The sequence below is a fragment of the Panthera pardus genome, unplaced genomic scaffold (assembly GCF_024362965.1).
Source record: "Panthera pardus isolate Hobbes unplaced genomic scaffold, ASM2436296v1 HiC_scaffold_3, whole genome shotgun sequence".
Taxonomy (NCBI): Eukaryota; Metazoa; Chordata; class Mammalia; order Carnivora; family Felidae; genus Panthera; species Panthera pardus.
In genome coordinates, this window is record NW_026526876.1 from 60,114,738 (window position 1) to 60,130,945 (window position 16,208).

General features: G+C 40.7%; 1 protein-coding gene across 1 annotated transcript in view; it reads right to left on the reverse strand.

Annotated features, from left to right (window-relative positions):
- Window positions 1-16,208, reverse strand: part of CRLF3 (cytokine receptor like factor 3) — a 42,729-nt gene that overhangs the window by 14,676 nt on the left and 11,845 nt on the right. The window contains exons 2-6 of the mRNA XM_019423857.2: window positions 13,451-13,658; window positions 10,396-10,483; window positions 9,727-9,904; window positions 6,957-7,179; window positions 6,145-6,277 (exon numbers count right to left, since the gene is read on the reverse strand). Of these exons, the coding sequence (XP_019279402.1) occupies window positions 6,145-6,277; window positions 6,957-7,179; window positions 9,727-9,904; window positions 10,396-10,483; window positions 13,451-13,658 (830 nt within the window). The remainder of the gene's footprint in view (window positions 1-6,144; window positions 6,278-6,956; window positions 7,180-9,726; window positions 9,905-10,395; window positions 10,484-13,450; window positions 13,659-16,208) is intronic.

Sequence of the window (16,208 nt, forward strand, 5' to 3'; positions counted from 1 at the left end):
TATGTCAACAGTTACTCAGACCAAAAGCCCTGAGGTCACACTGGACTCCCTTCTTTCTCACGTCCCACAAGCAACACATCCTGCCAGTCCTTCCTTCAAAATATATCCAGATTCTGACCATTTATTGTTACCTCCACTGTTCCATCCTAGTCCAAGCCACCATTCACTCTCACCAAGATTACTGTTACAGTCTCCTGACTGGTCTCCCTGCCTGTACCCATACCCTTCACAGACTATTTTCCCCACAGCAGCCACAATGGCCTGTAAAACATGTATCAGGTGATGTCATTCGTTTGCTCAACACCCTCCAACAACCTTTCACCTCACTAAGTCGGAATAGAGGCCTACGGGGCTAGACTGTCAAGATTTGAATCTCGGCCCCACTATAAACAACTGGCACAACCTCAGGCAAGTCACTTAATCTTTTTACATCTCAGTTTCCATATCTATAAAATGTGTCTACCTGATGAGGATGTAATGAGGATTTATAGATATTAACTCATTAAGTCCTTAAGAACTAGGAGCGCCCGGGTGGCTCAGTTGTTTAAGCGTCCAATTTCGGCTTGGGTCATGATCTCACAGTCTGTGAGTTCAAGCCCCATGTCCAGCTCTGTGCCGGCAACTCAGAGCCTGGAGCCTGCTTCAGATTCTGTGTCTCCTCTTTTTGCCCCTCCCCCACTCATGCCTCTGTCTCTCCCTCTCTCTCAAAAGTAAATAAACATTTAAAAACTTAAAAAAAAAAAAGAACACACAGCAAAGCTCAACAAATGTTAGCTGACCATTATTATTTTGTACCATCTAGCTCAACTTGTGAATTCATGAAAAGTAAAAAGGAGAGCATGTCTCCCTCCCCAAGAGAATGAAAATGTAAACTTCACTTGGTGAGGCCTTTGTTGGGGGGGTGGGGAGATCTCCGTATGCAGTGTCAAATATCCTCCTTGTAAATGGCCACAGGCGACCTTCAAAAGGGTATTTCTTTGAGGTATTAAAAAAGAAATATATGCAGCCTGTTCAAAAGTATAGCCTACTTTCCTGGGATCCTCTGACTATAGTGCCTATCTCTATTAACCCGATCCAGACTCATGACTTGCTATTTGTACTTTTTCTACTCTGTATCTTTGATTCTTGCTTTGTTTCCCCACCTGAACTGTCCACCTCTACCTGCACTAAGCCTCATCAACCCCTCATCTAGAAGTAACTTTTCCTCCCTCTGTATTGCAGAGTAGCTTGGATCTTCCTTATACTAATTTATAAACTGCTTACTCTACGATTAATCAAAGATTCTGGGGTTTTTTTTCTTCCTAAACTTCACACTCACGGCAATACCAAGTACTTTATGTAAATACCATCTGAATGGAGTAAAGGCTGAAGGAAATGATTAGCCTCATTCAAAGACTACAGTTGATAAGGAGAACTGTCCTTACATTTAAAAAAAAGTCATTTTAGGGGCACCTGGGTGGCTCAGTCGGTTAAGCTTCCGACTTTGGCTCAGGTCATGATCTCATGGCTCGTGAGTTTGAGCCCCACATCGGGCTCTGTGCTGACAGCTCAGAGCCTGGAGACCACTTCAGATTCTGTGTCTCCCTCTCTCTCTGCCCCTCCCCTGCTCACACTCTGTCTCTCTCTCCTTCAAAAACAAATATTAAAAAAAAATTTTTTTTAAGTCATTTTAGGGGGGCCTGGCTGGCTCAGTTGGAAGAGCACGTGACTCTTGATTTCAGGTTATGAGTTCAAGCCCTACATTGGATGTACAGATTAAATATTTAAAAAATAATAAATAATAAAGTAGTTTAACAAAGAAAGAGTATGGACAGGAAAAAGGTCCAAGAAATACTCCTTAGATTATTTGGAAGAGTTGCTATATGTGAACACTTCAGAGTAGATACACCTTCTGGATTTCATGTAACCCTCCACCTACAGACAAACTAAAAACTAGGGTATAGAATCCTAAAAGAGATCTATTTAGGAAAGGAGCTATCTTATCTCATTCAAATGTACATAATCAAGAGTTTGTGGGGAAAACTCTCTGTCTGGCATTCTCCACATCTGTCATAAAAGCCAAATTCTAACCTGAAAGGTCTACATATCATATCTCTAGAGGGGACCACTTTGGCAAAATACAAAACCCAGCAAAGCTGTATTCTCCCTAGGACAGAGCATTCTGTCTCTATAAAAGGAGGAACCGACAAGATTTCAAAGACTAATAAAAAACAAATTACCTTCTTTTTTAAAAAAAAAAAAAAAGTTTATTCATTTATACAATCTCTATATTCAATGAGGGCTCAAACTCATGACTGAGATCAAGAGTTGCACACTCTTCCTACTGAGCCAGCTAGGCGCCCCAAAACAAATTAACTTCTTAATTCAACTATGACCTGTTGGGCTAACAATTAGTACTGAAAATACACCTGGTAATGACAGAGACCAGCCTTATACAGAAAAGAAAGATCCCCTCAAGCTTAAATTTATTCAGAAAAGGTAATGCTAATGCTTAACCAAAGGCAAGCATTAAACCAAATTCACATATCCCAAGCGACCCCTTTCTTACAGCTATCGACCATGCCATTTCTAAGATAAAGCCTCCAAATTTTTTGACACTTCTCCCATCAAGAAGTGGGGTCTATTCCCTTCCTGGGATCTAGACTCTGTGAATGTACAATAGAATGTGGTAAAGTTAACACTATGCCAATTTCTAGGCCCAGGCCTTAAAAAGTGACAGCCTCTGCAGCTTCTACTTCCTATCTCCTGAGATGCTCATTCTTAGAACCCAGCGACCATGCTGTGAGGAAGCCCAAGCAGCCCGTGGACAGGCCTACACAGACAGGCACACAGAACCAGGGTTAATTTGCCAGTCATGTGAGTGAGCCATCTGGAAAGTAGATCCACCATCCCTAATCAAACTACTGCAGCTACCGACAAGCAAGCAGAGATGAGCTGTCCTTGACACTCTGCAAATTGCAGTTTCCTGAGCAAAATAAATGACTATTGCTGTTTTAAGCTTCTAAGTTTTGGGGTGATTTGTTACACAGCAATTGATAATGCTAACTGTAACATTAACTTTTTATGTTCTTTAAAAGAGAAAGTGTATAACAATAAATAGCCAGCCTACTGCCCCTTGATTTACCACCACATGTGACTTGTGGGAGGCAGATAGCACAGTGGGTAAAAGCACAGACTTTTAGGGCTAGACTGGCAGGATCTAAATAGTGACAAGTCATGTACTCCCTGTGCTTTGGTCTCTTCATCTATAAAAGATGACAGTAACCTCCTAGGCTACTAGGATTAAGGAAGGCTGTTTGAAAAGAAGCTGTTTTAAAGAAAGGAAGTGGTAGAGAAAAGAAAGTAAAAATATGGTTAAAAAAACAGGAAGATCAGGAAATCTTAGAAGCAAGGAGAGGGAGAGCAGGAATGTTCAGGCAGGAAATCAAGGAGAGGCCTAGCAGGAGGAGTTTGCTTTGCAGACCTGGCCACCAAATGAGACAGGGCTCTAGAGACTGACGGAGCCCGCCAGTAACAGGTTTCTTGGCTTCCGCAGCTCTACACATTCCGGCAACTTCATCAGGAATAGACTGGGGGGAGCAACAGGGCAGGGCCTACAGGACTATAACCTTCCCTCTAACTGCAAGGCCTTCCAACACCCTCAAAAAACTGAATAAAGTTTACCTTTAGTCAAGTTGGCCCATCTGTTCCCCACTTATACAGAGGAGGTGCCCCCCATCTCTCACATCTTCTAACTTAGCTGCTGATGCCTGCAATTGCTTTTAACACGGAGAGAAGATATTTTCTTTCCACATTCAAAGGAAAAATGACAAAAATGCAAGGGTCTGGCTATAATAATACTGAGCTGAACTAAGTTTCGGTTAATCACTCTGCCAAGTGGGGCCCGGTCAGACATCTTTGGAAAAGGAGGAAGGAACAAATGGTTTACTGAGGACTACTAAATGTCAGGTCATGGTCCACAGATAGTGAGTAGAGTGACACCAGTTTGGGTCATTTCCAACATCTTAAATATTTACTGAATGACATAAGAAACAAACCTAAGTACACCATCTATCAGACCTCCCCCTGTGTTCACAGAGGAAGCATTTAAAAGCAGGAGAGCATCAGGTCACCATCACTGGGGGGGAAATGGTCACAGAAGAGGGAAAAGGAAAAGAGCTAAGAATACTGACAGAGAAACTGTACATTTCAACACTAACTACAATCACATTTATTCTCCTGTGAAGAAGACAAAAACAAACAATACAGACTAGCTATGCCATTTACCAGTTATGTGACACTGGGTAAGTGACTTAACTTCTGTGTGCCTTGATATCCTCATCCCTAAAATGGGTAGCTATACCTATTTTATTGGGTTATTGTAAGAATCAAATGAATATAGGTGCACCTAGGTGGCTCAGTGAGGTAAGCGTCTGTCCTGGTTTCAGCTCAGGTCATGATCTCATGGTTCCATGAGTTCAAGCCCCGCATCTGGCTCTGCACTGACCGTGCAGTGCTTAGGATTCTCTCTCTCTCTGCCCCCCACCTCACTCTCTCAAATAAATAAACTTAGAAAACAAAGAAATGAATATAAGTGCTTAAAATAGTACCTCGCATGTAATAAATGTCATTTAATTATCAACTGCAGTTATTATTACTACGAGTACTATTCTTACTGTCTGAGATATCAGACCTGAATCTATCAACTCAGGAAGCCCTATCATTACAGAGGAGCACATTGTTCTCCAGAGATTCACTAATGGCAGTATTTCTATAAACAAAGGATATAAGATGAAAAAGAGTTTGTTAGCAAACAAAACTCATGAACTTCCCTTTAGGGAGTAACTAAGAGGACTTCAGGTAATAGACTCATTTCTCTCTCTCCCTCTCTCTCTGTTGGTATCTTTCTGGTTATTAAGTCATTGTTCAAAACCTAAGGTGTGAGAGGAGGTGTCAAAAATGAGCAGGGTGGCTCAGTCAGTTAAGCTTCTGACTGCGGCTCAGGTCACAATCTTGCGGTTTGTGGGTTCAAGCCCCACATTGGGCTCTGTGCTGACAGCTTAGAGCCTAGAGCCTGCTTCAGATTCTGTGTCTCCTCTGCCCCTCCCCCACTCACTCACTCACTCTCTCAAAAATAAACATTAAAAATTTTTTTAAAATGAGACAAAGCATAAACCAGTATATTGTGAGAACTGCTGACAGTTAAGATGATTTGGCTGGGGGAGAACATGGCCATATTGGCTTACATAAAGCTTTCAGATACTCTCCAAGCTTCATATGACAAAGGACTGAGAACAACAGAAACTCTAAGCAACCATTCACCATAAAATCTGATGATCTGGACTTAAAACTTAGAGAAGAGTTGGCTACCCTGCTTTTCCAAATCAAAACTGGGCTTTGGTTTCTAGCAGGACCTATTCAGAAATAGGACTATAGAGAACGCATCTCAGATAACATGAAAACAAGGAAATTGTTCTAATACAGGAAGACATGGATGAAGAAACAGAAAAATGATTGGTGGCAGAAGAGTTTGCTTTCAGTTCTATTTTACAGAGAATTATACACATCACATACATTATGTATGTAATTCTCATTATGTTTACACCAGCAGGTTGTCTTTCACAGAGACTTGCTCATATTCATTCATAAAGGAAAAAAATTCTTGGCCTCTGATTTTTTAAGATTGACTTTTAAAAAAGTTTACCTACTTATTTTGAGAGAGAGAGAGAACCCCAAGCATGCTCTGTGCTGTCAGCATAGAACCCAGCACAGGGCTCGATCTCACGAACCCTGAGATCGCAACTTGAGCTGAAATCAAGAGTGGGATGCTCAACTGACCAAGACACCCAGGCGCCCCTAAGACAGACTTCTGAGAGGTAGTCTACTTACCTCTATCTCCCAAGAAAAGAGACAAACGTAAGTATGTGCTATGTATCAAGCATAAGCGAGACATCTTATATACATTATCTTAGTTCACCTTCGTAATAACCCTATGAACACATATAAGAAAACCAAAGCAGAGAGAAATGAGGAACTCTCCCCAGAGTAACTCTCCCTACAAATGACGAAGTAAATTCAGGTCTACTTTGAATCCAAAGCTCATGTATGTTCTATGCACTTCGCTCTGCTGCCTAAGGCATAACAGATACTGTAATATCCACTTGCCTGAATGTCAATGTCTGCCCACAGAAGTAAGTCGGAGCGCTGGAGTAGAGGACACCTGAGGATTCAGAATCATTCCGGAGGGCTATATTTCTTCGACTACTCAGGCTGTAGCCCTCAAAGCCAGCTGTCCACTCTTTTTAAAAAGCAAAAATATTGAAATTATTGAAACCCTGTGAGGAGTATCTTCAATACTGACACATTAAATAAAACTTGGAAGCAGAAGAGGCTGCTCTTAGGGGTCATGGGCAAGTTCCATAAAAGAAGAGAGGCAGTGACAGGGTATCCTGGTTAACCCTACAAACCACGAAACACATGCTAGTCTATTGTGGCATGGAAGATCAAGTGAGAGCTCTCTCCTACCTCATAAAATCAGGGTGAAGCATAACTGTTTGAGCTTATTCCAACCTGATTAAGAACTAGTTAACAAATAAGTCCAAATGTTTTAAGGTAGTAATACAGGAGAGACCAATTTCATTTTGTTTTGTCTTTTTAGGAGAGACCAATTTCAAATCCTAAGACCTCCATCCTGATACTCATTCATTTGAAAAATCAGTATTCTGATGCAATACTTAAGTCCTTGGATTTAGGGAACGCTAATAATCCTGCCTGGCACTATTTTTGGACTCTGGAGAGAAGAACTGATGAAAATTTCTCAAAAGTCACATGAAGTAATTTGAACAGGGCAGTTTCCGTGTTTTTCTCATCAATTCAGGTTTTACTGTCAGCAAATGTGGTTGTCAGTGTGCTGACGGAACAGGTACAAGTGGTCTGATACACAGTGAAGCTTCAGGAGTGAGAAGGCAACAGCATACCATGAGGCACCAACGTGGAGTGACCCATTTGGGGGACGCTCCAAGGACTCCACTCCTGTCGGCCATCTCCTCGGGCGCAGACTCTGAACTGATAATCAACGTTGGGGTCTATGTGCAATACTATGAACTCAGTTTCAGAGCCTACATACACATCCTCAAAGTGATTTGAAGTGCATTTGCGGAATTGGAGCCTGTAATCTTGGGCTATAAAGTCGTCATCCACCTAAGGAGAAAGGCTTTATGTTAGGTAAAAATCAGGAAATATTTTCTCTCAGCATCATGGCTTAAGAACTCTTGGGCCAAGCACAGAAGCCCATGTACTGAATGTGGGCTATTCACAGGAAGGTCACAGAAAATATGCCATCATTATTTCCCTTCTTTCCTTTATTGAGCCATATTGTTGTACACTTCCCAGTCTGATTTAGAAAACCCTTCTTTTGAAGAATTGTATGTTTTCTATACAATAAAGCCAAAGGTAAAGTATTCAAAATTCAAAGATAAGAATCCCACAACTAGGTGCACCTGGGTGGTTCATTTGGTTGAGCGTCTCGTGATTTCGGCTCAGGTCATGATCCCAGAGTCATGGGATCGAGCCCCATGTCAGGCTCCATGCTAACTGTGGAGCCTGCTTGGGACTCTCTCCCGACCCCCAACCCTGCCTCTCCCTCACTAGTATACGCTCTCTCGCTCTCTCTAAAATAACAAAAATTAAATTAAATTAAAATTAAATAAAGAAAGAACCCCCCAACTACATCATTCATATAACCAAGAGAATTAATATCTAGAATATATAAAAGACTACTAAAACTTAAAAACCAACCAATAAGGAAATGGACAAAAGACCAAAATAAACATTCTATAGAATTAAAATATAAGCAACCAAAAATATATAAAAATACTCAACCAAATTTGTAACATGGACAATGAAATCTAAAACCAAAATGAGGGAGGTGCCTGGGTGGCTCAGTTGGTTAAGCACCCGACTTTGGCTCAGATCATGATCTCCTGGCTTGTGGTTTCGAGCCCCGCATCAGGTTCTGTGCTGACAGCTCAAAGGCTGAAGCCTGCTTCAGATTCTGTGTCTCACTCTCTCTCCTTCTACCCCTCCCCTGCCCTCTCTTTGTCTCTATCTCTCAGAAATAAACAAACATTAAAAAAAATTTATAGACCCAAAATGATGGGTGCCCGGTGCGGTGGTTCAGTCGGTTAAGCGTCCGACTGTTAATTTCGGCTCAGGTTGTGATGTCACAGTGGTGAGATGGTGCTGGACGTGGAGCCTGCTTAAGATTCTTTCTCTCTTTCTCCCTTTGCCCCTCCCACGCGTATGCACACACTCACTCTTAAAAAAAAAAAAAGATATAGAAAAAAATAAATAATAAAGAAATAAATAAAACCAAAATGAGATACCATATCGGCAAAAATACGAAGTCTGACAAAGCCAAGTATTGGTCAGGATGCAGAGTAACAGGAACTCATACACTGCTGGTGGAAACACTGGTACAATCACATTAAAGAGAACTTAGTATTATCTAGCAGAGTATGGATCCTATACTCTAAGACCTCATAATTTTACTGGGTATACACTTAAGAAAAACATCTTACACATGTACACAAGGAAACATGAATAATACTACGTTTATAGCAAAAAACTGGAAACTCTAGGTCCACTGACAGGCAAAAGAATAAAAATGGAATGACAGTCTTTGTTTTGAACGAACAAAAACCTCTCTATTTTTTTTCTATTAATAAGGCTTCATTAGAAAACCCATTTAAGAAAATTATTTCCAGAATATGAGCACCCACTCTGAATGATGTATTTATCGGTCAACAGCCAAGACACTTATGACCCATTTAGACATGGTTTCTTTTTTTTTTTTTTAAGTTTATTTATTTATTTTGAGAGAGGGAGAGCACACGAACATGCACAAGCAGGGGAGGGGAACAGAGAAAGGGAGAGAATCCCAAGCAGGCTCCGTGCTATCAATGCCAAGCCCAATCCAGGGCTTGACCTCACAAACGGTGAAATCATGACTGAGCTGAAATCAAGAGTCAGATGCTTAACCAACTGAGACACCCAAGCACCCCGAGTTACCATACTTTAGATAGAAACCATGTCCAGGGGCACCTGTGACTTAGTCAGTTAAGCGTCCAACTCTTGATTTCGGCTCAGATCATGATCTCAGTTCAAGCCCAGTTCAGTGCTAACAGTGCAGAGCCTGCCTGGGATTCTCCTCTCTCTCTCTCTCTCTGACCCTCCCATGCTCTCTCACTCTCTCTCCCAAAAATAAAAACCTTTTTAAAAATTAAAAAAAAATATATGGTAACTCATATACATAACATGATTTAACACACAAAATTCTCAGCAATGCTGAGAATGTGAAAAAACCACATTTTAAGAACTTTATTTCAGAAATATTAGTTCAACGTGGAACAGAAAATATCAGACACCCAATCAATATTCAGTACGATCTTTTGACTTTCGTAATAAACAGAAACGGGAGAGATCTTCACCTCACTAAGGGTTAAGTTTGGGAAATATGTGATGGGAAATACTGTTGTGATACAGAGATTTTTAAAGGCATCTTCAAAACTATCTCAAACTGGAAGAGCTACCTCCATTCAAGTTCCCTGTGACTTTAATTGTAAAGCCAAAGAGACTTTTGTTTGTGAAGAGAAGAAAATCTTCAAAGGTAATTAATAAAAAACATCCTAAAGGCCCTCAAATCTCAAATCCACAATGTTGAAGCCACTTCTACAATTAATTACATACCTTACACCATCGAACAATGATGCCTCCAGGTTTCTCTATTAGTTCTTCTATCTGTACCGGTGGGCGAGATGCTACCGTTCCATGCTTGAAAATGTGGTCTTTCACTATGTTCAGAATCGAGTCATCCAACTGAGCAGATAAACAAGGCACATCAACCAGTAAAGGCACTTCTGGTAAGCTGAGGAAACAAAGCTTATGTGTTTATGAGGCTTTTAACTGGAAGTTAGAAATACGACACGGAGTTTCAATCAGTCACATACTATAATGATGCTGAAGCCCCCAGAAAATAATGCCAATGGCAACAGAGGCTTTGCAAGATGTTACATAAAGATTCTCTTCCCAGGCAAATATAACCAACAAAATAGAAAATTGGTAGGATCACCACTGTCAAGTTTATACTGAAAGATCCAATGTACTCAGTTTCAATATGTGCAGAATATCTAAAATTTAACAATTCTCTTACACATTAGAATGGAAGAAAATCTATAATAAAACTATACCAAAAATTACAATCACAGCTATTTCATACTACTAATGCTGGTATTGGGCAGTGGACCTTGAAATCTATATTCTCTATCACACTTACTCAGAATCTTTAATAGGGAGGGGAAAAAAAAGCAGACAGTTTAAATGCTTAAAACCAAATCCTGAAGGCACTAACTACTTTACCTGTCCAACTGAATGTGTGAGGCCTTTTGGGTAAAGTTCCACAGTTTTTCATTCTGTTCTCCTACACCACCCAGAATGGCGATCTCCCCTACAATCAGGAATAAGAGAACAAGTACAGTGAAAAACGGTCCTGTTACAAAGTAATCACTACAACCCGTGTCAAGGTGGGTCTCTGGTTTTCCTACAAACAATTCTTAAGTGATTCCAGAGTCAAATTCCCAAAAAGCAAAAGTAGGAACTATTTTAGAAGTGACTCTAAGGTGAAGCTCATGAGGAAAAGGGGTACATGATGGTAACATTTTGCCAGAAATGAAAAAATGTGCTCTAAACAAAGAAATACCGTTTATCAACGAAAAAATTTTTATACATTTTTTTAAACGTTTATTCATTTTTGAGAGATAGAGAGAGACAGAGTATGAGTGGGGGAGGGGCAGAGAGAGAGGGAGACAATCTGAAGCAGGCTCCAGGCTCTGAGCTGTCAGCACAGAGCCTGATGCGGGGCTCGAACTCACTGACCTCGAGATCATGACCTGAGCCGAAGTCGGATGCTCAACCTACTGAGCCACCCAGGTGCCCCTAGTTTGTCAACCAATTTTATGCAATGGACAAGGTGCAGGTACTTTCTGCCATCTCTCCTACAGAATCTTGACTTACAGAACTCCAATAGGAGCCAGTACAGGTATTACCCTGACAGAAGAATAGGGCACGGGGTCTTATAAAGTCAAATGATACAGCTATTTTCCTGAAAGAATATCACACATTAGAAATTATTCCACAGAGGGGCATCTGGGTGGCTCAGTCGGTTAAGCGTCTGACTTTGGCTCAGGTCATGATCTCGAGGTCAGTGAGTTTGAGCCCCGCATCAGGCTCTGTACTCTCAAGCGCACCTTGAACCTGCTTCAGATCCTCTGTCTCCCTCTCTCTCTGCCACTCCCTCTTTCATACGCACACTCTCTCTCTCAAAAATAAACAAACATTAAAAAAAAAATTATTCCACAGAAAAATAAAAAGGAGGAGCTATGTAAAGACAACTTCTGTGTCCTTCCAGGACCCCAAAGAAACAGTACCGGGACTCTTTCCATCTGAATGTGCCCTGGAGTGACTCAAGTTTTTGGGGACCATATAACATGACATTCTCCCTCACCAACAGGAAAACAGAGACATATTGAACAATGCCTGAAAGTCCTCAAAATTCCATCAATAAGGCTTTATCCCTTGAGAGGAAGAGATTGAAATTCAAAATATTTCTGAAATATAAAAAAATTTAAGCATCAGATGCTGTAACAAACAAGTTTGTGCCTCAAAGGATTTCTTTTCTAAAATAAAAACATTTCTCAGTCCTCAGGGTGATGGATGACCTGTGAACTACTTCTGGGTTTGTTTCCAAATGCAAAGCCTCCAGGGAAAGACGTTCTGTGGTCCCACTAAGAAGCATTTTCTCAAAGGCACTGCTAGGGTCAGTGTCAAATAAGCAGTTCTCACTGAAGAGAAGACAAAATGTAATAAGCATCTACAGATAATACCAATAGCACATTCTAAATGTTACCACAAAGGGATGAATTTCCAGTTGGAATGACAGACTTGTTAGCCACTCACCCTTGTTATCGCATGCCATTCACAGCACTCAATGCAGAATGGGTGGTATTCAGTCTCCTCTGGCTCCTTTTTCCTCAACTGTCCTTTAAATGCTGGCATCCCCCACCATCTACCCTCTGGCACCCTCTCTTCTCAATATTGTACACTAACTCTTGATGATTCACTTACTCTCATGGATTCAGACTCGATGTATACACCATCATTGTCATACTGCCATACTGATCTCTCTCCTAAGCCACATGCCACATTCCCAACTACCTTCTGGGCATCTTGCCCCACACTGAATGCCCAACTACCCAGTGAAGCCCACCCTTCTCCTTTGTTTATGTCCATAAACAGCACAATTCACCTGGTAATCCAAAATCAGGCTGGTTTTGGTCATCCTAAGGCCTTCCCTTTATCCTCCAATATCCAGACAATCACCAGTAATCAACACTCACTAAGAAGTAAAATCATCAATTCTCTTTCTGAAAAATCTTAAAATCAGCTCCACATCATCTCTACCTGTCATTGCCTTCATCATTTCCTGTCTGGATTAGTGCTACAACTTCCTAATTGGCCTCTTTTACCTCAGTCTTATGACCTCCAATACAGTCGCCAAACTGTAGGCAGTACCATTTTGTTGTGGTTTTTTTTTTTTAATTCAAATCTGATTGTGTAACTCTGCTGCCTAAAATACTTCAATAGATCCCTGATACACCATTCACTTCACTCGTGATGTTACTTCTGCTTCAAATTGTGCTGTTACCTCCTTTCTTCCTTTGTCTGCTTAATGAATTCCTTCAAGCCTCTGTGCAACTCCTCCTACAGAAAGCTACCCTACACTCTCCCGGAGTTAAGGGCTTTCCCTTCTGTGCTCCTGTGGGTCTTAGATTGCTCTCAGCATGTATGCCTCTCTCACTGTACTGTGAACCCCACAGGGCAGAACTGTGATCTTTTTAATTAATACACTCAACAAAGAAGTATGTGAAGGGAGGAAGGTGGGTGTGAAGACGGGAAGGTAGCAAGGCAAGATCTGGGCATGCTTTAACCACAATAACGGGCTACAGATAGGTACAGAACTACTACGATTTCAGGAGTAAACACCGATCGTAATTTGTAACCTTCTAAAACTAACAATGGAATTAAATTATTTGAACACTGAAAAACATTTAAATAGACTCAAAAGGACCTTAAAATCACTGTGTTAACAGTGAGTAAGACCCTATCATAGAACCATTTGAGAAAAACCTTGTTTTTGTTTTACAAAACTCCTTGTTTTGTAAATAATTATAATTAACACTTTAACTGCACTCACCCTGGGATACCTCACAGTATCTGCTGTCCTATATTACAAACCATCCTAAGGCAGGAACATTCTAAGCACCCCACAGATGGCAAGAAGCCTGTTGGCACCCTGAGAAATCGACAAAGTGCCAATCTGAATGTGCCACACTTAACAGGCTCCCTGGACTCCCACCTTCTTGGACTAAGTCCTCTGCGGTATGAACTCCGTGCTCTATGAGTTTCTGGCAATCATCTAGAGGTTTAATGGTCTCCTGTTCAATGGTGTCCACCTCTTGCAGAAGGGTCACCAATCGCTCATCCAGGAGCTTCCCAAGGGTTCCCTTTAAGTCATTAAAATGCTGTTTGAGGACATCTCTGGTCTGGGATGCACTCTCTTTGATCTGAAAAGGAAGAACATAAAAACTCAGAATCTCTGAATAGGCTAATACACGGGCGGGCATCACTCAAAATCTCAAGGCATTACACAACAACCATCTTCCATTTCTTGATAAATCAAATGTGACTGATTTGCACAAACTTGCAGAAATGCATAAAACTGGCCTTCAGGTAAAACTGAATGGGCTCAAATCCTGGTTCCATCGTTCACAAACCCCGTCGATTTTGGTCACGTTAATTAAGCACTCTACACCTCAATTTCCTTAATTGTCAAATCAGTGTAATGCTTACCTCATGGGGTTGCTGTAAGGATTAAATAAAAATAATCTATGTATCACACTTGGTAAAATAACTGGCACACTGATGTTCCCAAAAAATGTTAGAAAGTATTACTATCTACGCAAAGTAGTTCTTGGCAACAGTATGTTTCAGTACAAAAACATTTTAAATTAGGAGGGGAGTAAGGTTCATTTTACTGAAAAGTAGTAAATAAAAGGTAGATTAGAAGGCCATTAATATATTTTTTTAATTACCTAATGGATAAAATGCCCTCATTGTGGTAAAACTAAGAATTTATTTAGAATTCAAAGAGGCTCACAGAAGGCAGAGAATGTTCATGAAAACACACCTCTGGGACAACGCTTTCATCCTTTCTGAGTCCCGTTCCTCTTCGCAAATCTCAACAAGAGGTTTATAGACCCTCTTCCCAGCAAAATGAATAATACGTACCCTAAAGAAATTAATTCAATTTCAAAGCTACAAATTCCCTCAAATTTCAACCATGGCTTGCCTGAAACAGTAATTCTGAAACTTGGTTTGCAGAAGCATCATGTAGGCTGCCTGTTATAATTTAGATTGTAGGGCTCCATCCCAGACCTAATGATTCAGAACCTTCGAGAAGGGTGAAGGGGTATATGGATACAGTTCTCATGTTTCACAAGCACACCTGTGATTCTGCAGCCCAGACTCTGAGAAACACTGCCCTCAGGTCCACAGAGCCCAGAGTAAGAGCTGCTGTTCTGGGAGGTAGGGCAGGGAAATCTTTACAGCTCAGACATATTTTGAAAACAAACCAGTTGTCTATACAGATACAAGATTTTTTTTTTTTTTTTTAAGAATATGGATAACACACAATTCACTCCCACTTAACAGGAAAATTCTAACAAAAGCCAAAAACTTGAATTAAAGCAAACACATACTTACTTTGCAGATATTAGTTTCATAATGACATTATTACATTTATACTCTAACCCCTTTTGCTAACTTTATCTTTGCAAGAGCATTTGAAGTCCAAGAAAATCCACAAAGCATACGACTTTAACAGTTAACAGAAATTTAAAAAGTTTCCATTTATTCTCTAATACTAAATTTAAAAAGCAGAATACAAAATTGTTTTCCAGAAATATTCACAACCATGTAAAAACAAAAGATGCCTATGCTCAAGGAGTACAAAGAAATACAGGGAGGAAAATACAGGGACAGTCTGACGATTAGATGAAGTGGAAGGATCATGGAAATAATTTTTTCTCCTTTCAACATTAATTTAACTTACAATAGTATGTGTGAAGTGAAAGAATTCCTTTTTTTTTTTAATTTTTTTTTAAATGTTTATTCATTTTTGGAGACAGAGACAGAGTATGAGTGGGGGAGGGGCAGAGAGAGAGGGAGACACATAATCTGAAGCAGGCTCCAGGCTCTGAGCTGTCAGCACAGAGCCTGATGCCAAACTCAAGCTCACAGACTGTGAGATGATGACCTGTGCCAAAGTCAGAAGTTTAACCAACTGAGCCACCCAGGCACCCCAAAGAACTCCTTAAATCATAAAGAAAAAGAGAGATTCTGGGCGCCTGGGTGGCTCAGTCGGTTGAGCGGCCGACTTCAGCTCAGGTCATGATCTTGCAGTCTGTGAGTTCAAGCCCCGCGTCGGGCTCTGTGCTGACAGCTAGGAGCCTGGAGCCTACTTCAGATTCTGTGTCTTCCTCTCTCTGGCCCTCCCCCGTTCATGCTATGTCTCTCTCTGTCTCAAAAATAAATAAACATTAAAAAAAAAAAATTTTTTTTAAAAGGAAAAAGAGAGATTCTAATTTAAGTTTGTTGATCACTGTCTGTGCAGTTGCTAAGGAACTTCTATGAAATTAGCCCAAGCCAAGGTTGAAGAAAAAAAAAAAAAAAAAAAGGGAGGGAGCCATATTCAAAATGTACTTGATTTGCTTCATGAGTCACCTGTGGGATCTTTAAGACTCAGGCCCTAACATACATAGCACCAGGGAAATAAATGTTGCTGAATAAAAATGAAGTTAATCATGTACATTTTTAAGACCTTTTTTAAGGAACTAGGGAAAGAATGCCTTATGATTTTGATGTATCACCTGAATGCTGTTAGAAATGCAGACTCTTGGGGCGCCTGGGTGGCTCAGCCAGTTAAGCGTCCGACTTCAGCTCAGGTCATGATCTCACAGTTTGAGTTCAAGCCCCGCGTCGGGCTCTGTGCTGACAGCTCAGAGCCTGGAGCCTGTTTCAGATTCTGTGTCTCCCTCTCTCTCTGCCCCTCCCCT